This window comes from Manduca sexta, chromosome 26, assembly GCF_014839805.1.
Source record: "Manduca sexta isolate Smith_Timp_Sample1 chromosome 26, JHU_Msex_v1.0, whole genome shotgun sequence".
Lineage (NCBI taxonomy): Eukaryota > Metazoa > Arthropoda > Insecta > Lepidoptera > Sphingidae > Manduca > Manduca sexta.
In genome coordinates, this window is record NC_051140.1 from 17,795,862 (window position 1) to 17,820,868 (window position 25,007).

At 37.9% G+C, this 25,007-nt stretch overlaps 2 protein-coding genes across 2 annotated transcripts in view; both read left to right on the plus strand.

Moving 5' to 3' along the window:
- Positions 1-15,334, plus strand: part of LOC115452078 (putative glutamate synthase [NADPH]) — a 69,005-nt gene extending 53,671 nt beyond the window's left edge. The window contains 19 exon segments of the mRNA XM_037443650.1: positions 22-1,217; positions 1,721-1,830; positions 2,100-2,233; positions 2,459-2,644; positions 3,282-3,430; positions 3,771-3,907; positions 4,145-4,271; positions 4,567-4,715; positions 4,960-5,101; positions 5,302-5,532; positions 5,914-6,316; positions 6,486-6,569; positions 6,820-7,010; positions 7,547-7,756; positions 9,438-9,563; positions 10,323-10,411; positions 10,869-11,039; positions 12,479-12,565; positions 12,746-15,334. Of these exon segments, the coding sequence (XP_037299547.1) occupies positions 22-1,217; positions 1,721-1,830; positions 2,100-2,233; positions 2,459-2,644; positions 3,282-3,430; positions 3,771-3,907; positions 4,145-4,271; positions 4,567-4,715; positions 4,960-5,101; positions 5,302-5,532; positions 5,914-6,316; positions 6,486-6,569; positions 6,820-7,010; positions 7,547-7,756; positions 9,438-9,563; positions 10,323-10,411; positions 10,869-11,039; positions 12,479-12,565; positions 12,746-12,876 (4,053 nt within the window). The 3' untranslated portion in view covers positions 12,877-15,334.
- Positions 15,335-16,743: 1,409 nt separating this feature from the next.
- Positions 16,744-24,790, plus strand: LOC115455214 (vitamin K-dependent gamma-carboxylase-like). The gene is made up of 9 exons (XM_037443173.1): positions 16,744-16,779; positions 17,643-17,807; positions 17,919-18,074; positions 18,543-18,708; positions 19,099-19,284; positions 21,626-21,789; positions 22,226-22,692; positions 23,819-24,305; positions 24,420-24,790. Exons 2-9 carry the CDS (start codon positions 17,645-17,647, stop codon positions 24,788-24,790), a joined length of 2,160 nt encoding a protein of 719 aa, XP_037299070.1. The 5' UTR covers positions 16,744-16,779; positions 17,643-17,644.
- Positions 24,791-25,007: the final 217 nt, after the last annotated feature.

The following is a 25,007-nucleotide window of genomic DNA, read 5'->3' on the forward strand; positions in this document are numbered from 1 at the left end:
TGAGTAATGTTTCTGGCGCAGGGCAAGGCGGAGCACATCGTGATCTCGGGGCACGACGGCGGCACGGGCGCGAGCTCGTGGACGGGCATCAAGAGCGCCGGCCTGCCGTGGGAGCTGGGCGTCGCCGAGACGCACCAGGTGCTCGTGCTCAACGACCTGCGCTCCAGGTACTGCTACTACCTACTATATATATTCTCGGGGCACGACGGCGGCACGGGCGCGAGCTCGTGGACGGGCATCAAGAGCGCCGGCCTGCCGTGGGAGCTGGGCGTCGCCGAGACGCACCAGGTGCTCGTGCTCAACGACCTGCGCTCCAGGTACTGCTACTACCTACTATATATATTCTCGGGGCACGACGGCGGCACGGGCGCGAGCTCGTGGACGGGCATCAAGAGCGCCGGCCTGCCGTGGGAGCTGGGCGTCGCCGAGACGCACCAGGTGCTCGTGCTCAACGACCTGCGCTCCAGGTACTGCTACTACCTACTATATATATTCTCGGGGCACGACGGCGGCACGGGCGCGAGCTCGTGGACGGGCATCAAGAGCGCCGGCCTGCCGTGGGAGCTGGGCGTCGCCGAGACGCACCAGGTGCTCGTGCTCAACGACCTGCGCTCCAGGTACTGCTACTACCTACTATATATATTCTCGGGGCACGACGGCGGCACGGGCGCGAGCTCGTGGACGGGCATCAAGAGCGCCGGCCTGCCGTGGGAGCTGGGCGTCGCCGAGACGCACCAGGTGCTCGTGCTCAACGACCTGCGCTCCAGGTACTGCTACTACCTACTATATATATTCTCGGGGCACGACGGCGGCACGGGCGCGAGCTCGTGGACGGGCATCAAGAGCGCCGGCCTGCCGTGGGAGCTGGGCGTCGCCGAGACGCACCAGGTGCTCGTGCTCAACGACCTGCGCTCCAGGTACTGCTACTACCTACTATATATATTCTCGGGGCACGACGGCGGCACGGGCGCGAGCTCGTGGACGGGCATCAAGAGCGCCGGCCTGCCGTGGGAGCTGGGCGTCGCCGAGACGCACCAGGTGCTCGTGCTCAACGACCTGCGCTCCAGGTACTGCTACTACCTACTATATATATTCTCGGGGCACGACGGCGGCACGGGCGCGAGCTCGTGGACGGGCATCAAGAGCGCCGGCCTGCCGTGGGAGCTGGGCGTCGCCGAGACGCACCAGGTGCTCGTGCTCAACGACCTGCGCTCCAGGTACTGCTACTACCTACTATATATATTTTTTATAGGAGCACGTCAAAATGGCCCCGCTACATCTGTATAATAAGCGGAGTGGAGTGCAGATAGAAGGTTGACTAATAAAAAATGTTTAGGAGTGTTGTGTACACTCATAAGTACGCAAAATTATGTTGGACTGTTTGAATTCAGATATATCGAAACACGACACCCTTCGAGGGCCACTATGGTAAATTTTCCACAAACTTGATAGAAGTCCTATGTTCAAAAATAACAGAAAGGAGAGCTAACCACTTGTTGAAGTGAAGGAAATAAAAGTATTTATAGCTATTTCAGACCGCAGGCTCCAAATCATCTATAGGTTAAATATATCAGAAGAATAAGTTTATTTTTTTGCAATATCAATTTAATTTAAATATTTTTTGTAATCATACCGAAAAAAATTACAATGTATCTATATAATTCAATATGCATGATAATCATTCAATGTGATTTAAACATATACTATGTACAATATCAAGGGTGGTACTACAAGCAGACGGTCAGATCCGGACCGGTTTCGACGTGATGGTAGCGGCGCTGCTCGGCGCTGACGAGTTCGGGTTCAGTACTGCACCGCTCATTGCACTTGGTAAGCTTCAAGTTATAATAGTGGCAATAGATATGTCTTTGATTTTATTCTACAGCAGTGTCTTCAATGCATATGAACAATCGATTTAGATATAATGTATACCATCAACCAGAATTATACCGACCTCTCCTTATAGGATATCTGACTATTGATCCTAATCAGAATTACTCAGCTAACATACAAAGCTCATCCAGAAAGTCAAAACTATTTTGTCTAATGTTCAGTTGTGCATTAGTGAATGTATTTATAATCTTTCCATTGTTATGTAGGGTGTACGATGATGCGCAAGTGTCACCTGAACACGTGTCCGGTGGGCATCGCCACGCAAGATCCGGTACTGCGCAAGAAGTTCGCCGGCAAGCCCGAGCACGTCATCAACTACCTCTTCATGCTGGCTGAGGAGGTAAGCTTTTAGTGATATACGTATAGAATAGATAGAATATTGGCCTTTCGTTGCTGTTATAATAACAACATATGAAACAGACAGTTGTTTGGCTGGATATTCGACCATCCATAAACTGACATTGAACCGGCCGGATGCCGGATATTAATATGATGTAATTTTACTGACTATTAAACTAATAACAAATGATTTATTAACAACTCATTCCAATCCTTCCCCCCTCAGATACGTCAGCACATGGCGGATGTGGGCGTGCGCAAGTTCCAGGAGCTGATCGGCCGCACCGACCTGCTGAAGGTCCGCGAGAACAACGAGAACCCCAAGGCGCGGCTGCTCAACCTCAGCCTCATACTCAAGAACGCGCTGCACATGCGCCCCGGGGTCAACATCGTCGGAGGGTCTAAGTCACAGGTATATACTCATATGCATAGTATAACAATTTTTTTTCCATATATCCTTTTTATCGAAGTTATGAGGTTTCGATTGCTGGGTCGAACAAAGTGATATTGGGTATTTCTGCTAAATATCTGAGCCATTAATTTTAACCCAATGTGGCGATATGCTTGCCCACGTCACAACATTGGACGAAATACTCATGGTAAAATATGGTTGCATCTGTTGAGTGTCTCGAAATGGGCAAACTTGCCGCCTGATGGTAAGTCTCGCGATGGCTATACACAGTAGAAATATCACTCGAACTTTAAACAACACATTGCGTGATACTGCACAACACTTGTCACTCTTAAATATATAAGTCTCAAAAGCAACGTAAATAGACATAAGTTCGTACATTGTTTTAGTTTACCATTAATTTTGTTTTGTTTTCTGTTGCCTTTATTTTTCTTTTCGTCCTAAGTCTCAGTTTAATTTAACTCTGTCGATGATAGCCCAAGATACAGGCTTTGCGTAGTTTGGATATCACTGGAAAATATATTTTTGAGGACCTGATACTTTTATAAATTTATTTTGAGTAGAATTGAGTCTCTGTAAGTCTGTTTTTCAATAAACGATTTCATTTCATAAGTCTAATAGACGCTTTTATCGACAGGACTTCCAACTAGAGAAGCGCCTGGACAACCAGCTGATCGAACAGTGCGCCGGCATCCTCGACGGGTCGCAGAAACACGTCGACATCGCCATGAAGATCACCAACGAAGACAGAACCTTCACCAGCACGCTGTCTTACCATATCGCCATGTAAGCAAAATATCGATAGAAAACACATTATAATAAGTTTTGAACACAGTACAATGTTTATCTCTTATGAAAAATTGTCTATGAGAGATTTTTCATATTGATGAAATACAGGGACATCATCATGTTTACATTATGTATATCTGTTGGTTCAAACCTTGTACTTGGCAATTATTAAAAAGAGCACATGTCATGGAACCTGACTTATTTTTGTATGTAAAAACTACGTCAATATCTTTAAATGTGTAAAGGTTCAGGTTACTTTTTCTGTCATGTTAAGTCTGTCTCAGCTATGCGAGACGGGGACAGAAGATCATAAAATAAATACTTGATATTTTCCCAGGAAATACGGCGACCAAGGTCTACCAGACGACACCACGGTGAACATCTCGCTGACAGGCTCTGCGGGTCAGAGCTTCTGCGCGTTCCTCTCCAAGGGCATCACTGTCACGCTCGAGGGAGACGCTAACGATTATGTTGGTTAGTATTCGATTAGATAAGTAAACGTTTTGGTGCAACAAGCTTACCAGCATTTTTGAGTATATTTATAATTTGTCACTCTTAAAATTGCCTAGGATAACTAATATTTAGACGTGGTAAACTAAAAGTAACTTTGTAGAAAATCGTCTGATTTTTTAAATTCAAGAACGATCGATTTTGAATATAATCGATTTGAATTAATATAATAGCAATTAAATATTCTTTTTTTATTCATAGGTAAGGGTTTGTCCGGCGGTACTGTGATCATCTATCCGCCGAAATCATCGCCGTTTGAGTCACATTTGAACGTGATCGTTGGCAACGTGTGTCTGTACGGAGCTACATCTGGAAGAGCTTACTTCAGGTAAGTCGTTTTAGTTCTACTGTGATTTCGAAGCGGTTAAAAGTTCATTACTTTTTTATGATCTAAGTAAAAAAATTTAAATTGAGGCATAAATTCGCGTACTATGTTTTGCCAATATAATAAATGCAGAATGAAGGAAGCCGCAGCCGTATAATCGATTGAATTGGCTATAACAATAAAGGAGGTAGTTAACACGTATAAGTTTTATCTAAAACTGACCAGTAAGCTGTACATGTACCGCAATAGTTACCTATATTATATACGGAGTGATTATGTGTGTGTTTGTGTTGCGCAGGGGCATCGCGTCGGAGCGTTTCTGCGTGCGCAACTCGGGCTGCACGGCCGTGGCCGAGGGCGCCGGCGACCACGCCTGCGAGTACATGACGGCCGGCGTCGCGCTCATACTCGGGCTCACCGGCAGGAACTTCGCCGCCGGCATGAGCGGTACGCGACTACTACACTGTCATACCCCACGGCAACGTCACCCCACTGCTCCTGATGGTAGAGTGGCGGCCAGATAGAATATCGATTGATAACGTGATAAATATCCCTCACTAGTCGACACATTGCCGGCCAGTTCGAATATATTGTAATATTATCCCTCGAGTCTGATTGATGTTGAATCGATACTATTTATAGAGGGTGATCAAAAATAATTAAAAATCTTAATCGATTTCATAAATTTCAGGTGGTATCGCGTACGTGTACGACATAGACGGATCGTTCAAAGACAAGTGCAACCACGAGATGGTGGAGCTGTTACCGCTTGAGCTTGAAGACGATCTTAACGACGTCAAGAAACTTTTGGAAGAGTTCGTCGAGTATACAGGGTGAGAATATATTATAATTTAACTCGGATATTTATAAGCATAAATTCCATGTAGCAACTATGAAGCCTGTAATGAAATCAAAAAATGAAGAAGGAAAAAACTTGTCTAGTATTCATGTGTAGCTATGTTGTAACTATGTAATTTTAATAAATTGTAAAATCAAATACTTGGAGAAATTTCATGTACTTATTTTTTCTCAGATCAATAATCGCGGAAGAAATGTTGAAGACATGGCCCGAGCCGGCGAAGATGTTCGTCAAGGTATTCCCGTATGAGTACCAGCGCGCATTAAAACAAATGGCTCTGAAGCAACCTTCGCCTCCGAAGGTCGACACCAACGGGCACCAGAACGGTGTGCTCGACATCGAGGAGACAGTCCGGGACGTGGAGTTGGAGAAGAAGAACCTTGAGAAGGTGTTGGATAAGACCAGGTAGGTTGCTTCGTACTTTTAGCGGCGTAAAATTGTACCGCCACATATTATTTGCTGTTACGTTCTTTTGTGTTATCTATTCAGCCAGGCTTTCATATACGCAATTTTTATTCCTGTCGATCGACAGCATTATGTAATTACTGTTGCGTTTCGCTTTAAAGAATATTCAAAGCAGTGTAATTAATTGGCATTAGACATTTGACTTGTCAGAGTAAAGTTTAAAGTTTTGTTAGTATCGTTACCATTTATGGCCTATTTATGGTTATAAAATTGAGAAATATTAGTATTAGTAGTCATAGCTGTTTTCGATATTTTGTGACGTCATTTACAGCTCAATACTTTAAACGTAACGATGTCGTAACCTTGGTATGTTTGGCTCAGGGGCTTCATGAAGTACGAGCGCGAGACGAGCGTGTACCGCGCGGCGGAGAAGCGCGCGCGCGACTGGGACGAGATCTACGCGCGCGGCCACGTGCGGCGCGGCCTGCGCGTGCAGGCGGCGCGCTGCATGGACTGCGGCGTGCCCTTCTGCCAGAGCGGCCACGGCTGTCCGCTCGCCAACATCGTCCCCAAGTGGAACGACCTGGTGTACCAGGGCGACTGGCACCAGGCGCTGCGGCAGCTGCTGCAGACCAACAACTTCCCGGAGTTCACGGGCCGCGTGTGTCCCGCGCCGTGCGAGGGCGCCTGCGTGCTCGGCATCTCCGAGCCGCCCGTCACCATCAAGAACATAGAGTGCGCCATCATCGACAATGCGTTCGAAAAGGGCTGGATACAACCCGAGGTATGTTACAATTAATTCTATGAAGTCAGTCGATTAGTATCGAATGCGGTCATCGATTTTATATTTGTATCATTAATCGATATCGTTTTTATTTGCTTAAAAACCTTACAGATTTATCTGAAATATACACTCAATGCAGAAAATATATAATTTATTTTTTGTTTAACAGATTCCGAAGTTCAGGAACGGCAAGACTGTCGCCATCGTCGGCTCAGGACCGGCTGGTCTGGCGTGCGCTCACCAACTGAACAAGGTACGTAAAATACTTACAAATTATTCTTATCAATGTTTTTAAAGAGTGCGAAGTTAGTTCCGAATCACAAGCTCCAAATTCAGACTTCCAACGCTATGTTACAGTTCTTTAAGAACTTTGCAGTGATTACACCTCTATATTATTTTTGGCCAATCTAAAGTTATATTCAGCTCAGAACTATAATTCCAACTCATAGCAGTTCATACGCCAGAACAATGAGACCCTTCCATTAACTAGTTGTTCATTCCAGGCGGGCTACACAGTGACAGTGTTCGAGAGGAACGACCGTGCGGGCGGGCTGCTGCAGTACGGCATCCCCACCATGAAGCTCAGCAAGGAGGTCGTGCAGCGACGCATCAAGCTCATGACCGCTGAGGGCATCTCGTTCAAGTGCAATGTCGACGTTGGCAGGGACATATCTGCTAACGATCTGGCTGATGAGTAAGTTTCTAGGCTTAACGTAAATAGAAGATCTATGATACCAGATAGTAATGCAGTTTGGAGGGTTTTTTATAGCTTGCATTACACTTGATCGACTCGTTAAAATATTTGAGATTTTTGGGTAAAGCAATATCGACATTGTGTTCTTTATGTACAAAGCTAATGTTGTATCGGCGAAATATGCCGAGTGTAGTGTAGGTTTTAGGGCAATAAATAGTTTTTCTCTACTGTTCATGATTAAGAAGAGGACGGGAGGATGGTCGATGTTTGGCTACAACACACAACACACTAGCGAAATCTTGTTTGGCGTTTGTGTTTTAATTACTAAAGCAATTTAGTTTCTGTTTTGTAATTTTCAATTACTTCACGTGATACAATAAATTCTAGCGCGATTTGCACAAAATACTATAATAGCTCTCTCTTCGTTCCGATTTGTAGGTACATATCGATATATTTTCTATAAATCGACTATATTCACATCTCTTACACAAATAAATCATCGATATTTCACAAGCTTTTATCATCTTTACTATCAGATACGACGCGCTAGTCCTGTGCATGGGTGCGACGTGGCCTCGCGACCTACCCTTAAAGGGCAGGCAGCTCAACGGCATCCACTTCGCGATGGAGTTCCTGGAGACTTGGCAGAAGAAGCAGATGGGCTCCACATACCCACACCTTAAGGAGAACCCGGAACTCAACGCTAAAGACAAGAACGTGCTGGTCATCGGTGGAGGTGATACAGGGTGAGTTAACTAACTGTCGTTTTCAATAAACGATCTCAATCGCTTTTTCGATCCATTGTGAAAATGAACCAATCAAAGCAAAATTATATTGACATGCCTTGTGACGGTACAATTAGTATACATACCGCCATCTCGTCAACGTCACTAAACTGCGAGAAGACTGATATGGTATTGCCACAACTGTAGTGATATCGCACAGCAATCACGCTAGATGGCGATAGACGATACTGGCTTGCGATAGTAGAATTTGCGCGACGCGCAGCATATATACCACCTCCGAATAGGAACCGTCGGAGGAACCGCGGCCGGTCACAAGCAACATCTGCCTGACTGTGAATCTCCCCCTTCCATAGTGCAACGCAATCATCTGTTCCTCTACAGCGGTACCTACCTTTACCCCCTATACTTTCAAATGACTTATTTTGATTGGTTCATGGTTCAGGATAAGATATATAATAGGGTAATTAATCTTAGGTGATAAATACCACTAGAAATTTTATAAAAAAAAATATTCAATCAATAAGTGCCATTAAAATATATTTAAATATTACATTTGAAATTTCCCGCGTAAATAAACGAAAATGCTAGAGTCCATGTTGCTGACGTCATCTCGACAGTAAACATCAAGTAACAACGCTGTGCATAGAGAAAGAGGAAATTATTACAAATAAATTGAACTACTATCCCTATCATTGGTGTGTTGTTCCTGAATGTAAGAATACTATTGTAAAACACCAAAAAAATTGTGGATCATTTGCCAATATAACTATGAGAAAAACTTTACAACTTGCGAGAAGAGATCCAAATTTACTGTCCGAAAAATTTGTCTATTTCGATAAATTAGAAATAGTGAACGCGTATTGACAGTTTGAGTAGTTTACTGCCTTGATGACGTCATGTCATAGCGGCACTCATTACGCATATTTGTAAAACAGATAAAAAAAGTCAAAAGTTTGAATTGAATTTAAAAATGTATTATATAATTTTATGAACTGAAACTATTATTTTCCGATTTGATTTTTTACCGGATTTTAATAATTCCTTCTGTGTTATAATATATATTATGTAAATATTTGATAATAGTAAAGAACAAAAATGAGTCCGGTACCCTATTATTTAGATACTAATTTAAATAATTAATGTTTATAACTTTGTGGTATAATAAGTTTTAATAACCGTAGACAGGAAATAATAAATGTGAATTCGCCGCGAATATGAATGTCTTTTTATCTGTATTGTTTTTTAAGTAAGCATTTTATGCGAGTCTAGCATGCACTGAAGGCCAAGACCTAATCAAACTAATGGAAAATTTAAAACAAAATTAATTATTACTGAACAATTAAAGTAATTAAAATGATTGTTTAGGTAATAAAGTAATTAATTTAGCCAAACAAACATAATGATTTATTCACATTTTAAAACGTGACTTTCGGAATAAAACCGAGTTACGCCAAATTTTAATTACTCGAAATTAACCGATTATCTTTATAACTAAATTAATTTGCCGAGTATTGTCTCTATTAGGTGTTGTATACCCGCGTGAATAGCATTTCCCGCTACGAAAGTATCGAAATCCCTGTTGCCACCTGCGCCATCTATTTAATAAATCAGATTATAAAATTCTATAATTTCCCGTGGAAGGAAATTACCGGGATAAATTTTATGTGTGATGTTTTAACAGATGCGATTGCATAGCAACGTCTCTCCGACAAGGCGCCAAAACAATCACCACATTCGAAATCCTGCCAGAACCGAAGCCGACCAGGGGACAGGATAACCCCTGGCCGCAGTGGCCCAGGGTATTCAGGTAAGGGCTATGATATTCAAAAGTAGAATCTGATTGTAGAATTGACAACATTTCAATATGTCAACGTGCCTAAAACAAAAATACCGTTTCCTAATTTTTCTACTATGAGTTCGATTATGTATTTAAATATTTTTTATAATACTTAATTTCGAAGAAAAAAATTAAAAACCGAAAAATGCTTGATGACGTCACACATACGGTTGAATCAAGTATTTCCTTGATCCACCTTACTATTTATTTAAAAAACTAAGACACCGCCATTTGTCAATGTCAAATGTCAATATTACAATAGGTACGTCACAACCTTCCGCTTTCAAAGAGAGAGATAAACAAAAACAAACTGTCACTTGACTTGTTGTTTACTGCAAAGCAAGGTCATTACGTCTTGAATCGTATATATGACGTCATTTGGTGCTTACGTCGTTTTAGAATAACACAAAATTCAAAGAAAAAAATGTTGTCAATTGTTTCTGTACCTTATTGCAATAAATCGATTAATGTCGAAAAAATGTTTATGGGACCAATCTGGAGAGAAATTCTTTCGAATAAAAAAAGAATTTTCCAAATCGGTTCATAAATGAGCCAGTTCTGAGGTAACAAACATACAAAAAAAAATTCACGTCGAATTGATAACCTCCTCCTTTTTTTGAAGTCGGTTAAAAAATGATGTCTCCACACATGTGCGACAATAGAAATGTATAAATTTATTACAGTGCTATGTTTATGCAGTATCATGTTTAAACAATGTATTGTTTTCAGGGTGGATTACGGACACGAGGAGGTCCGAGTGAAGTTCGGAAATGACCCGAGGAAGTTCTCGACGCTTACTAAAGAGTTTTTGGATGACGGTAAGTCATTAGCATAACGTATACATCGTAAAAGCGAAAACAATTTCCGATTTAGAAAAACTCAAATATTGCTACAAGTATCCTCAGTGCACACAGGCTTGTAGGCTTGTGGAACTACGTGCATATAAGGAAATTTGGGGGCTTCCTTTCGGGGATTTTAGGATAAACATTTCTTTACAAATGTATGGAATTGTTGTATTACAATTGTGATTAACCTGACTTATTACTGTAGATTGCTACATATAGTAATCTAACCTTAAAATTATGTATGCTTTTCCGATTTACCAAAAAGCTAAAACAACGAGAAGAGGGTATTCTTCCCGTAGAAAAAATATAACTGAAATCTAGAAGCTATCATTTTAAACCTAAATGATTTACGTTTTCTATACCTTTAAGCAATAAATATCGTAAAATGTTTCTAAACGCTTTCTAATTATCTATTGTTTTCCCGTGGCAGGCGAAGGCAACGTGTGCGGAGTGTCGGCGGTGGAGGTGGAGTGGACCCGCGGCGCGGGAGGACGCTGGGAGATGAAGGAGGTCCCCGGCACCGACAGGATCTACAAGGCCGAGCTGGTGCTGCTGGCCATGGGCTTCCTCGGACCCGAGAGATACGTCGCCAACCAGCTCGGTGAGTGAAAGCCTGGTTGATGCTCTTCATCATTTATAAAACTATATCTATACTATTATATAAAGCTGAAGAGTTTGTTTGTTTGTTTGTTTGTTTGTTTGTTTGTTTGTTTGTTTGTTTGTTTGAACGCGCTAATCTCAGGAACTACTGGTCCAAACTGAAAAATTCTTTTTGCGTTGGATAGCCCTATGTTCGTGGAGTGCTATAGGCTATATATCATCACGCTATACCCAATAGGAGCGGAGCAGTAATGCCTAATCTCAGGAACTATCGATCCGAACTAAAAAATTCTTTTTGCGTTGGATAGCCCTTTGTTCGTGGAGTGCTATAGGGTATATATCATCACGCTATACCCAATAGGAGCGGAGCAGTAATGGCTAATCTCAGGAACTACCGGTCCAAACTGAAAAATTCTTTTTGCGTTGGATAGCCCTATGTTCGTGGAGTGCTATAGGCTATATATCATCACGCTATACCCGATAGGAGCGGAGCAGTAATGGCTAATCTCAGGAACTACCGGTCCAAACTGAAAAATTATTTTTGCGTTGGATAGCCTTTTGTTCGTGGAGTGCTATAGGCTATATATCATCACGCTATGACCAATAGGAGCAGAGCAGTAACGGCTAATCTCAGAAACTAGGAGTTTGAACTGAATAATTATTTTTGTGTTGGATAGCCCTTTGTTCCTGGAATGCTATAGGCTATATATATCATCACGCTATGCCCAATAGGAGCGGAGCAGTAATCGCTAATCTCAGGAACTACCGGTTCGAACTGAAAAATATTTTTGTCTGGGATAGCCCTTTGTTCCTGGAGTGCTATAGGTTATATATCGTCACGCTATGACCAATAGGAGCGGAGCAGTAATGAAACATGATGCAAAACGGGGACAATTTATTAGTTTTGAGAGCTTCTGTTGCGTGCGCTGCGTAAACGGTTAAAGTTATGCAACAATAATGTATGACGGGATTGTTCCTCTTAAAAGTTCTACAAAAATATATCATAAAACAAAGTCCCCGCTGCATCGGTCTGCCCGAACGTGTTAAACTTAAAACTACCCAACGTATTAGGATAAAATTTGGTATGGAGACAGTTTCAGACCCTGGGAAGAACATAGGCTCCCGGGAAAATATATAGCGTGACTTTTATAACGGAAAAATTTAGCCCGAAAAACTTTATAACGCGGGCGGAGCCGCGGGCAAAAGCTAGTGTATAATAAAACAGTAGAACCTAGTATGTCTAAAGAAAAGTAATAAATACATTTTTAGAATTAAAATGTCTGTGTGGTACTAGTTATGACCCTGCCTACTACTTTAGACACAAAGTACTGTCATCCATATGGCGATTAATCCCGATAGCGCGTGAAAGTGATAAAACTTGTGTTGTGTCTGCCCCGTGACTGTAAATATAAGAAATCTTTAAAACATGTTCTGTTATAGATCTGCCGTTGGACGCGCGCAGTAACGTCGAGACCGAAAAGAAGAACATCTATAAGACGCCCATGAGCAACGTCTTCGCTGCGGGAGGTATGGTTTTTTACTTTTATTAGCCAACATCCAAACTAAAGATTCTTTATAATTCGTTGATAAATATTTAAATAAAACTGAACTCTCTGAACTAGGATAAAATTGTTATTACAACATTGTTAATTTTTTACTTTTATTTTATAATTTATATTCGTTATATGAGTCGGTTGTTGTACCCAGACTGTCGGCGAGGCCAGTCGCTGGTGGTGTGGGCCATCTCGGAGGGTCGGCAGGCGGCGCGGGCCGTCGACTTGTTCCTCTCGGGGCAGTCCTCGCTCCCCGGGCCCGGCGGCGTCGTCTACGAGAACTGAACTCAACACAGAGCCCCGGGACACTCCTAGGCACAGCACTACGCCGCGACGCCGCGGCAATGCCATCTATCGATAAACGAGGCTTCACTAGCTCACCAATCGATAACTTAGTGTTGTTCTGTAGATGCATGTATACGTATTTTTAATGCCAAAATACGTGATTAAATGCCATTTAGACGTATTTACTGATCGATAGAATTTCAGATACACTAGCGTTATAGTTTTCACGTACTATCCGCACGTTTCTGTCACAGTGGAATTGTGAAGATTTTTGGCGTAGACCATAGATTTTTGAGGTGTTTGGAATACTATGCTAATAAATTTGTAACATTTTTCGCTATAAAATTTCGAGGGCACTATAATTACCATCTCACGCAGTGGTTATTTCTTCATAAAAACTACAACTTTTGTTAGCATGAGTATTGCAAGTATCGTCAAACTTTCGAATGTAATGTTTTAAGATCTTACTTTAATTTAAGAGGTATTTACCGTTTGATACGAATATTTATGTGTGAATTCACATTCCGTTTTCTAAAAATTTTGACATGTGTTTTTTAGAGGTATTTGCAAACAAAAACATATCTTAATCGAATACATTGAACATTTAGTTTAGTTTGTCCTGCACCGAGCATTTTTTTAAATCAAACAACTGGTTAATGGTCCCCCAGACTTTCCTTTTGGACCCTAACCTACTACCATGGTCCAGTGGAGGTCGATGGTTAAAGTATCGACAAGCCTAGCCATCATTTGTTAACAAATAAAAATATTTTGGACATCTTTCTCGTATTATTATATTGTATTGATAATTGAAAAATATATATTTAATTTTAACAATTTCAATTGCAATATTAACAGTTGAATATTATACTTGTTTATATAAATCATTTCGGAATATTGTTCGGTGCGGTGACAATTGATCTTAATGATCTCTAACAAAAACTCATTTCTGAAACCATATATTCTTTGTCTTTGTTATGTTTTTAAATTATATAACGTTTGACGCACGTACAACTGTAGTCTATAAATAAAATTTTACCGTAAATCTGTGTATAAAGAAATCATGTGATTTTAATTTCTGTATAAAATTGATAATTTTTACACTTTAGTATTGTTTTTCTATGATTTCTTATAACCAAATTATTTTTCTCTTGAAAGTAGGAAATTTGTTTGTTTAAAAAACAGTACGTATTTTTTTTAATAACTTTTTTTCTTTTTAAATGTATATCTCAAAGTATAAATATACCTATATATAGAATTGTAACATACGTACAAACTGTACTCTTGTTTGCGTTTGCAACGTGCGTATATCTCATGAATTCGTCTCGAAGTAGCTACTTACAAAAGTAGAGAACTTTGCCTGTGATGTTATAGTGATGAGATTAACTCGCACCCGTGTCAAGTTCCTACACGTCTTAAGGTTTTAAATGTCTCTTCAGGTATACAATAGGAAAAAAACCGGTATTTTTCGCAACTTACCGGAATATTATAAAACTGCATCATTTTACAAATAAAAAATTCATAAAAACACACGGGAAATAGATAATGTAAAAAAACAATGTATCATTGTAAAAGTATTGTTTACATAAAATGTGTATTCTTTGTTTATAAAAATTTTAATTTTTAATATCCATTGTTCCTATTAGGTCAAAGTCGATATTGTATACCTGTTTAGACATGTATTAAAGTATTAGTTGTAAGCCTGTCAAGTGTTGAATATTACCATGGTTTTAGAAAATATTTACTCTTTTCATGAATTCCGGTAACCGGAATATTTGGAGAATAGTTTTATGACATCACTGCAGCAGCTAGAGCGTATTAAGACTCAGTACTGTTGCTATTCAGTACTATGAAGTAGCTGGCACCAAATACCGGTAACCGGAATGCATGAAAAAGGGCTTTGACTGAGATCTATAAAACAATCTTCGACATAAGTAAAAAAAGTTAAATCCACGTGGTCTATGTTAAAAAAGCATCCAGTGTATATTTACAATCCTATGTATATTTTCTCGTTAACCGTAAAAATATAATTTTAAACAGATAAGGATTTTTTACTCGCTTTATGTCAAAGTTGGTTTTACAGAGCTCAGTAGTTTTGTGTCACGTGGTTTCCGGTAGCCAATCAAACGACACCGACAAGTCACGCGATACAAAATATTATCTAAGCGGAATTACCACTTGTGGTGTTAACTATATTTAAGTTCCGTTGATTTGTTAATTTTATTTATTTGTAAATAAACATTTTATTTGATTTAATTATTTTTTTCGCTTGGTCTACAATATTAGCCAAAAAGTCTGTCAATTACGAATGGGTCTATTTCCGATTTTCCGATACACGCTTGATAAACGCCATTTTGAATTTTTAATCAAATTACGGTAGACGGTAGTTGTTGAATTGAATGACAATAATTAATGTCTGTAGTCGGAACGTGTATTATAGTTGAATAAATAGTTCAGCACATTTTGTATTTTATTCACGATCAAGGATGAAATTGTAGTAGCTAATATTGTAGGTAGGTTACAGCCTAGCTTGAAGGAGTGCAAATAGAGATCTGATATTTCAAAATATCACTAATCTGGGAAATTACAAATAATAGCAACCAGTTTCGTTATTAAATCTAGACAAATCCATTTCGTTAAATTTTTATACGTGGTGCTTTACAATTGGTTTGTCTAGTTGTAAACGTAATACTTGAGTTAATTAGTTAATTCAATATTTTGTCTCCCGCTTTGCTATGGAGGGAAGTGGACAATTAATATTTCCAACTCCTCTCTACCTTTACATTTGATTAATTTCGTTGCGGGATAATAACAAATTAATTTTCCCTGAGATTCACCGAGCTTCACTGCTCGCTGTCGTAAAATGCGTGCCACTGCTGATCCTGGCTTACAGGAGTTGTTGAGTTTTCTGTCTGTGGCAGGAAAGTCTAAAACCCTGGGCTAAGGATTCCGTTAATATCCGGCTGGACATTTACACGGATGTCGCCACTCAAGAATGGGAACACTACAAATTATGGTAAAGCATAAATAACGTTAAAATATCTTACAATGTTGGACAAATATAAATAAATCCCACGATAAATTCATAAGTAAAAATTCTACTATAATTAATAGAGGCGGAGACAAATGATAAAAGAAACATGGATAACAAACCCCATCTCATTCTAAAAGAGCTCATATAGTCCAACTATCAGTACAACGTTAATTAACGATGAAGAATAAATATATGGGAAAACCAATGACGCAGAAATCTGCATATATATTACATAATGATAGGTAAAATATTGAAGTATTGTACCTATTCCGCTCCGAGTGTCGGTGCAATGGCACGATATTGTTAAACCCATTGATTTTTATCTACATGCATTTTAAAACAATGTATTTAAAAAAATCTATCGCGTCTTATTTCGTACGGACGTGTAAACGCAATCTGAAGCTTGCATAGTTCGTAGAAACATCTAATATATTATTTTTTTATGATTCAACGCGGTCCCGATGTCAAATCTTTATTGTAGTATATTTGCTTCAGACAAATGCATCCTTAATACAAAGTGTATAGTCGACATACGAGTAAAATACTATTGAAACATTATAATTCATTTTAGTTTTCACTATAAAAACTTTAAAAGGCTTACCTGATACTGCCGTGACCGAGTCCACTGTTTTAATGATGTAAAATAAGTACACTACATACTTACCCAATACCGATCATTAATTTAAGTTATGTCAAAGACTATTGAAATGGAAAACTGTTTATGGCGCCTGTTCACACGTCGTTTCACGTGTGTATATACATAATCTTAATGACACATTGCTTTCATTACCCCATTTACCTGTTCCACCCCTTGTCTAGGTGGGATCAGTCTGCTGCTTGCTTTACTGGGGTTAACTTTGACGACATTCGCAGTGAGTACAAAAGTTCTATGTTTTTTACATAGGCCTGTGGTCGGCCTGTCTAGGATCTAATGACTGAATATTAATCAGCATAACATCAGTGATATCAATATTTTAATATTAAAACATTTTTTTTTATACGGGCACTTCATAGTGACCCCTGGACCTGATGGTAATTGAATAGTAGTGTAGTAAGTGAATACTTGTAGTAGAATATCGACTGACGAGAGACCCTTTGACAGTAATTTCAATAGGTAATTTGTTATGATTATTATGGCACAGTCCCTGCAAAGAATATTTCAAATTTATCAATAATAAAGACCCCTCAACCATGTCATGCAAGTTGTAATTTCAGTGTTTTTCTATTTGATTTGTTGCATTTATTTCTCATTTGTATTATAGACTTTAAGCTTGAGCGTTTCTAGCCATACAATAGTAAATGTATTGTAATTTTTAACCGTCGGCAATCAAGTAATAAGACTGCGCACCAATTTGCCGCCTAGCACCTTAAATTAGTTAAAGCCGTCACTTTATATTGTAAATGAAGACCTCTGACAATATGAACTCAAACCCAGGGGAAATATATTTTGTAATATTGTGTTTAATGAAACTGTGACTATATGGAACCTGAAAGAGTCAGAAAACGACCGAATTCAGAACCTTACTGTTGGACCGACCATTACGGAATTGTGTACCATACATAAAAGAGGCAAATATATGTGCTGTTAATAAATAATAAAAGATCACAACTGTTTAAATAGGTACATTTAAATGCAAATGGTTAATTACACTATAATTTTATAATCAAACATAGACATCAACTGCGCATGAAACCAACTGTACAAACAACATGAATTTTGATTTGTTTCTTTTAGACATGTCTCTTAGAAACAAACTCAGCGATGTGTATTTGCTCATCGACACTAAGTTCGCTAAACAATTTGGATTCAAGATGAAAGAAACCACAGTATCGAAGCTGGCGCTTTATTTGCATGAGCCGAAAGATTCTTCGAGTTTGGCTGTCACTAGAATTTTATTTGGTAAGTAATTATTCAAACCCAAAGGTCTAGAACGATGTTTTTATAAACCACTACACCACAGAGGTCATAATAACTAAGAAGTTACGTGGATGTAATGTTGAATTTCCACAGGTCTAGCCATGCTGTTCGATATACCCGACGAGCGCGGGGGAGCAACGATGATGCAAAGATGGGGCGACCCTAAAATGTGCCATTTTCCTGTCTTTCCGTTTATACAAGCTATTCCGATGCCCTACATGGCGCTTGTGTATGCCGCCATGTGGCTTGGTAAATATTAACTTTGAAATTTCATATTTGTATTTATTTCCAAAATGTGGTAAAATTATTTTCTAACTCCCTTATTCATAAACGTTTTTTATCTAAGGACGAAGTAAAGCTGTGATAACAAGCTTGTTTCTCAGTGCCCAACGCCACTGAGAAACAGACATAATTGTGATTGGCTATTATTGTTGTATCTCAATATTAGCCAATCACAACGGCCCTATGTCTACGCACTGAAGACTGCCATGCCATCAGCACTGAGAAACAGACTTGTTATCACAGCTTTACTTGGTCGTTCGATAAAAAACGTCTATGAATAAAGTGACATATGGGGAACACATAATATAACGAGGAAATGTGAGGTGTCTAACTCCAAAGCGTTCTAAATATGAGGTCTACCTATTTATGAATCTAACAATGATTATAAATATTAATAATCTCTTCTTAACATACTTATAAGAGTTAATACTGCAGGAGCTGTAGGCATAATGCTGGGGTATAAATACCATCTATCAGCGCCACTGTACACTGCCTGCCACTGGTACCTGTTACTCATCGAGAAGAGCTTCTGGAACAACCACAGCTATCTGTTCGGACTGGTCGCTTTGCTGCTCAGCTGCACAGAAGCAAACTGTTATTGGTAATGTTTTGTAGATCTAATGTGACCTTGCTTTTACCTTAACCAAAATTTAGAATCAAAACAGTATTTTCTAGAATAATTTTCAATAGAACATAAGTAATATTTATTTTTATATTCATAAACCATTTACAAGTTCTAGCTTTCAATTACGAAAATTTCTTCCGTTTTCTGAGTAGGTACTCACCGATCTTGTTGCTAAGGGGTCTCAAATATTTCCAAATAACAATTTACCGCAAAAATTAAAGTTAAAATTTTGTTTAAAAATAACCTAATCTTAATTTGTGACATATAAGCATTGATTATTACGATTTTGTGTGTGACAGTTGCGCGTCTGGCCTGACTGAGATATATCTGCTAAACTACTATAATAACAATGGTTTATTTTTGCAGGTCCATAGACGCTTATTTAAAACCTTCACTAAAAAAAACAACAGTACCCTACTGGAACTACTTCATCTTGAAGTACCAGTTCTTCATCTTGTACTTCATGGCGGGAATGAAGAAAGGCACCGCGGAGTGGCTCACTGGTTATTCAGTACAGAATCTAAGCGAACACTGGGTTTTCACACCTTTCACGTAAGTTGCTCTACAGTGAATAGGTAGTAATTAAGAAGTATTTATTTGTTTACTGATAAGGATTAATATTTAGAACAACGCACTAGCTAGATGTTTTCCTGAGTTTTTGAGTCTAAATAACATAAGTAAATTTTGTAAGTCACGCGAGCCAATATTTAATTAAGTAATGTAGACCACAAGTTCAATTCAGCTGGGACAACAACCAAGTGTTTGAGCGTATGTCAATGTTTACGACGAGTTCTATTTTAGTACTATAGATTGGTTTTTAGTATGTACTAAAAACCATCGCATCCTGTAAACAATATGCATTGTCTTAAAAACGTGTAAGTAGCTATAGTTAATTTAGTATCGCTGAAAATGACTTAAACGTATAACACGCGCCGTCTATCTTTGTATGTACAGACTAGAATTTTTTAAAGTTATGTTTTAAGTGCAATGGCAATAATATACAATGCAACCACCGTTTAAAACACGCTTATAATTATAACATAATTTTAAAATAATATAAGCTTGTTAGATATAAAAGGTTAAAAGATGACGGTGTAATTGCTCAATATGTCGAGTTTCCTGGAAACTTTATTATGGATAGCAATAAAAATAAACAGCTTCGCGGTGGTACTCTTATTTGAGTAAGCACTTGAACAAATTGTAAAATTTTTATTTCGACCACAAACTAAGAATCTCAGCTATTCCATAATAAAATTATATGCGAACTTTCAAGTTTCAACCAAACTGGAATTTGTTCACAAGCCCTTTTATTTCATTAATATTCGATACAATTGGAAGCTGACCTTTCGAAGGTTTGACGTCAAATACCCTTAAACGTAAATCTACATAATTAATGTATAGCTAATAATATTTAATTTATACAAATTTAATATCGTGTTATTGAGCCGAAATATGTTTTCTTCGGAAATAAAGTTTGATTTAAGAAGTAGATAAAGGTTCATTGGGTATTCATATATTTACATTTTTATTACTTCTATTAGCTTTTCCTCGCAGATTTATCCGCGTGATATAGTTTTTCCGGGATAAATGTCCCACTTTAAAAAGTAGCTAATATCCTTCCAAGGGTCTCAAACTAGCTCCATACAAAATTTCATCGAGACCGACAGACAAAGTTACTTTCCGATTTATAAGTGTCGAAAGTATGCATTATTTTAAATAGAATATGCTACGTATCCTACGATCCCGAAAAAATCCCAAAAAATTCAAAAATAAATGCTACCGACGGTAATCTTAGTAGGTACGAGGACTGGGGACGATTTAGGATTATCTTACATTGCAACACCTATTACCCATCAGACGATGAGAGTAAGTTTTGTCTTTAACGCTCACGAGTTTCTTTTACTTACTTCAAGCGGAACGTCCTTGCTGCTTTAAGGTGGTAGCTCAAGGTCCATTTTCATACATTTTGTTTCGGCTTTAATCTGGGTAACTAAACAAGTATTGGCAAGTAAAGAATTTAAATTCACGTCTAGTTAGTGATTAGTTCTCGCAGTTGAAGAAAAATGTAAAATAATTAATAATCATGGATATTTCGGCCTTTAAAATTTCGTCATATTAAATTTTAAAGGCCGAAATATCCATGATTATAAATTATTTTTACATTTTCTTTCAACTGCGAGAACTAATCACTAACTAGACGTGAATTTAAATTCTTTACTTGCCAATACTTGTTTAGTTACAGATTAAAGCCGAAACAAAATGTATGAAAATGGACCTTGAGCTACCACCTTAATAACTGACATCCTGATAATGATGTGCCGAATAAAATTATGCACACGTGTAATTAAGCAAAAACAACAAAAACCGCACAACGGCAGCTCATGTGCATGGGGCAATTTTATCCACTCCGTAGTTAGTTAAATTATACAAAACAACTACAATTTAACGTGTACGTGGCTGCAAGCACGTGTATGCTTGTACCAAATTAGCGAGCAGCGCATGTGACTTGCGGCGCTGAAAAATGGCCAATGATTTGAAAATTAAAGTTCTGGACCATCTTGGCACTGTTTACGGCCGGACGTGTTGCTAAACATCAGATAAGGAGGTGGCTTGTTTTGTCATTAAATTGTAAAAATATCTGATCCAAATCATTATCACTATCAGCTGTAGGATGTCCACTGATGAGCCCTTCTCAAAGATTTCCAAATCGACCTATTGGAAGCGGCCTGCATCCAGCGACCTCCAGCGCCTTTTATTAGGTCATCTGTCCACCTCGTGGGTGGACATCCGACGCTGTGCTTGCCAGTTCGTGGCCACTACTGCAGAATCTTCGATAATAGTAATTCGATAAATAATAATAATGATCCAAATATAATAAGTACTTGTATTCTAGGTTATTTCTCACAGTGCCGCAGACGGACTACATCATTGTTCACTGGTTTATATTCGTGTTCGACCTGACGGTGGCGGTGTGGATGATGTTGGCGCGCACTCGACCGATCGCGATGGTCTTCTGCGCCCTCTTCCATCTCATGAACAGCAGATTATTTACTATCGGTTTGTTCATTATAATCAAAATGTATTTTATCAAATGTATATTATCAGAAAATATTACAAAAAGGGATACGAGACATCTTATTTTTGTGCATAATAAACGGCACCAAACCGCCTCCCAACAACACAGAACATTAAGTAGATATAGGATCAATAATTATATAAATACTATTTTGGAAGGTACCTACAAGTTAAATATCTCGGAACAAAAAAAATCACAAAAATAGATACGCAAATACTTGTCTTTTTTTTTCTTATTAAACTTTACTTGTAAGTATAAACAACACGATCACAGAGAGGAACACTATATGTAAAGGTCGCATTGCTACAGCCTCTCAAATTATTTATTTATAGACCAAAGTAATAATATTGATTTTAAAAAATTACTTACCATTTATGTGTTTTATTCCATATGATTAATATTATTCATTTATTGTAGGAATGTTTCCTTGGGTTTGCTTGGCGACAATGCCTCTATTCTATTCCTTTGACTGGCCAAAACAAGTTCTTCTGAAATTCGAAGTAGTCTTACATATCTTATCCGAGGCAACATCCAAGAAAATGAACAATGCAACACTTTGTGAAAGTAATCGAGAAATTAATGATGACAAACAATTAAATGATTCAACTTCTGGTTTAAATAATGATAAAAATTCGGAAGATTATGAAGGAGCCTCCAAGAAACCAACTGACGAGTTTGATTATAATACTATTAAAGATGGCTTGACCAATTCAGATTTGAATGAAAGTAATGCAGAGGTAACTGAAGAAATAAATAATGTTCAACACAGTGATAAAAAAGATCAAATTAAATATAAAACTGCAAACGAAAAGAGAACGACGTATATAATTTTATTTTACGTTTTTATTCAGGGTTTTCTACCGTATTCGCATTTTATTACCAAGGTGAGACCTATGGGTGAGACTACAATAATTAAAATGCAAGATGATTTTGACCTTTCAACGTGTAGAATTAGCTATTATCTTTGTAGCATTGTCCTTTATTAGATTGCAACAATCGATAAAAAGTATGTTGAATTCGCATCAGGGATTTTAGTATCATAAAGTCTATTTATAACTTGTTCTCCCATATTTTCAGTAAACTTATTAATATAGCAATATTCAGTATTTTGCGTCTGGCGCTTTTTGTTTTGTTTTGTTGGAATGGACCCTTTTTGTGCTCTCGCCCGGCACCCAAGGGCAGTAAATGTTAGCTCGGTCCCTAGTGGCAACAACCTACGGTACGCCAATGATCAATTGAAATTGCATGGCCTGCAACGAGTTTGAATCCTAAGATGTTTTTATTATATAGATACGTTGTCCGAGCTCAATACTGGCAAGACGAAAGTAAGGTAATTGCCCGACTTAACGGCCAATGAGCGTGCCGCACTAACGTTGTTACGTAACTGTCGATGTATATATATCCTTTTCTAACGAATATATGCTGTATCATTTTATTCCTTCTTCGAGCCAATTTGTAATTATAGGTACAGGTACGTGACTATAGCAAATAGTGCGCCGTTTTTATGTGCCATTTTGTTACGGTATGACGCGTCTATTTGTAAAACGTCATTGTTTGAATCCATGACAATTGACAGTAGGTAAGTAATCTTCAGTAGTTAGCGATTGCATAAGTATTCTAAGATTCCACATAACTTTGTAAGGTCGTCCTTAAAGAGAACTTGGTGTCGCTCGCAGCTTCATCCGATTCATAAACCTTTCCTTTAATTAAAAGTCCACCTGTCTGCGCCTATTTAAAATATCATGGTTTTATTATAAAAATATATACTTACTATGATTTCCCTAGAACTGCCAATTTATTATTCTAAAGTAAATTCTAAAATAAATATTTTTTTCATGTTGAATTTAAATAAAATATTTATATACCTACCCTATATTTTATTTCTGGTAACTTATTAGAAGGATGTTCGTTATGTCAAAATAAAATGTTGCCAGGAAAACAAAAAACGTAAATGATTTATAAAAATATTTTTCAAGGTTTATTTCATTATTTTGAAAATTTCATTTACAGGGTTATAATAACTGGACGGATGGTTTATATGGATACTCTTGGGATATGATGGTTCATACTTGGGATGTACAATCAGTCGTAGTAAAAATTGTCGATAACAATAATCATAAGGAGCTCTACGTTGATCCCTACATTTATACTCTTAATGATAGATGGTCAAGGCATGGTGATATGGTTTACCAATACGCTAAATGTTTGAAAGAAAAATTGTTGATGGAATTTAAACACCAAAGTAATAGGCTTTTATCGGAGAACATTTCAATTTATATAGATGTCTGGTGTTCTATGAATGGCAGGTTTACACAACGAATGTTCGACCCAAATTCTGATATATTAAAAGCCAATTGGTCACCATTTCAAAGGATTCCATACTTATTGCCATTGCTTGATGAGTCTCTAGCATGGAGACAGCGTTTAGATGCGATCAGGAAAAATGTATATTCATGGAATAATTATAGTGATGTGATATTCTTCGCTGATTTTCCAGGTAGCATTATGTGTCTATGAATAACAATAATCAGGATGAAATATAATAAACGATCAAATCAACATATTTTTTATACGAAAAAACATAAGTTGTAACAATATGATATTATTTCAGGTTATTACCAAGAGAAATACATTCCAGAAGAACTGTATAACGTTACCCTGACCGTGTTAGAAGGTACAGTCATCTTTGAACCAGAAGTAACAAATTTTCTTATCGGCCAATCGTACCAATTAACTAATGAAGATTATGTCCATGTAAAGGCGGGAAACTTTCACAAAGTTATCAACATTGGAAAATCCCCAGCATTTTATATGTATACTTTCATGAATAGCACAGAAATAAAGAAAACACAAGAAGCAAAACCTAAACTTCCGATATTCAAAGAACTACGCAGACGGTTCAACGGAATGATCACTTTTTGCAATTTATTATGTGATAATTTTATGCAACTCTTATACAAGTCACCCAATAAATGTACATAATAATTAAATAAAAAATTATTCTATTATTATATTTTATACCCTATATACTATGATAGTAAAATTATGTTATTTTTTATAGTTCTAGTTTTCTAGAACGATTGTCATCTTTTTAGAAGTTTGTAATTATTCTAAGAGTTATGTAATTATTATATATTATTATAAAATAATAATCTATTTTAAGTTATAAATTATAATAAACAATAAATTATCATTAAAA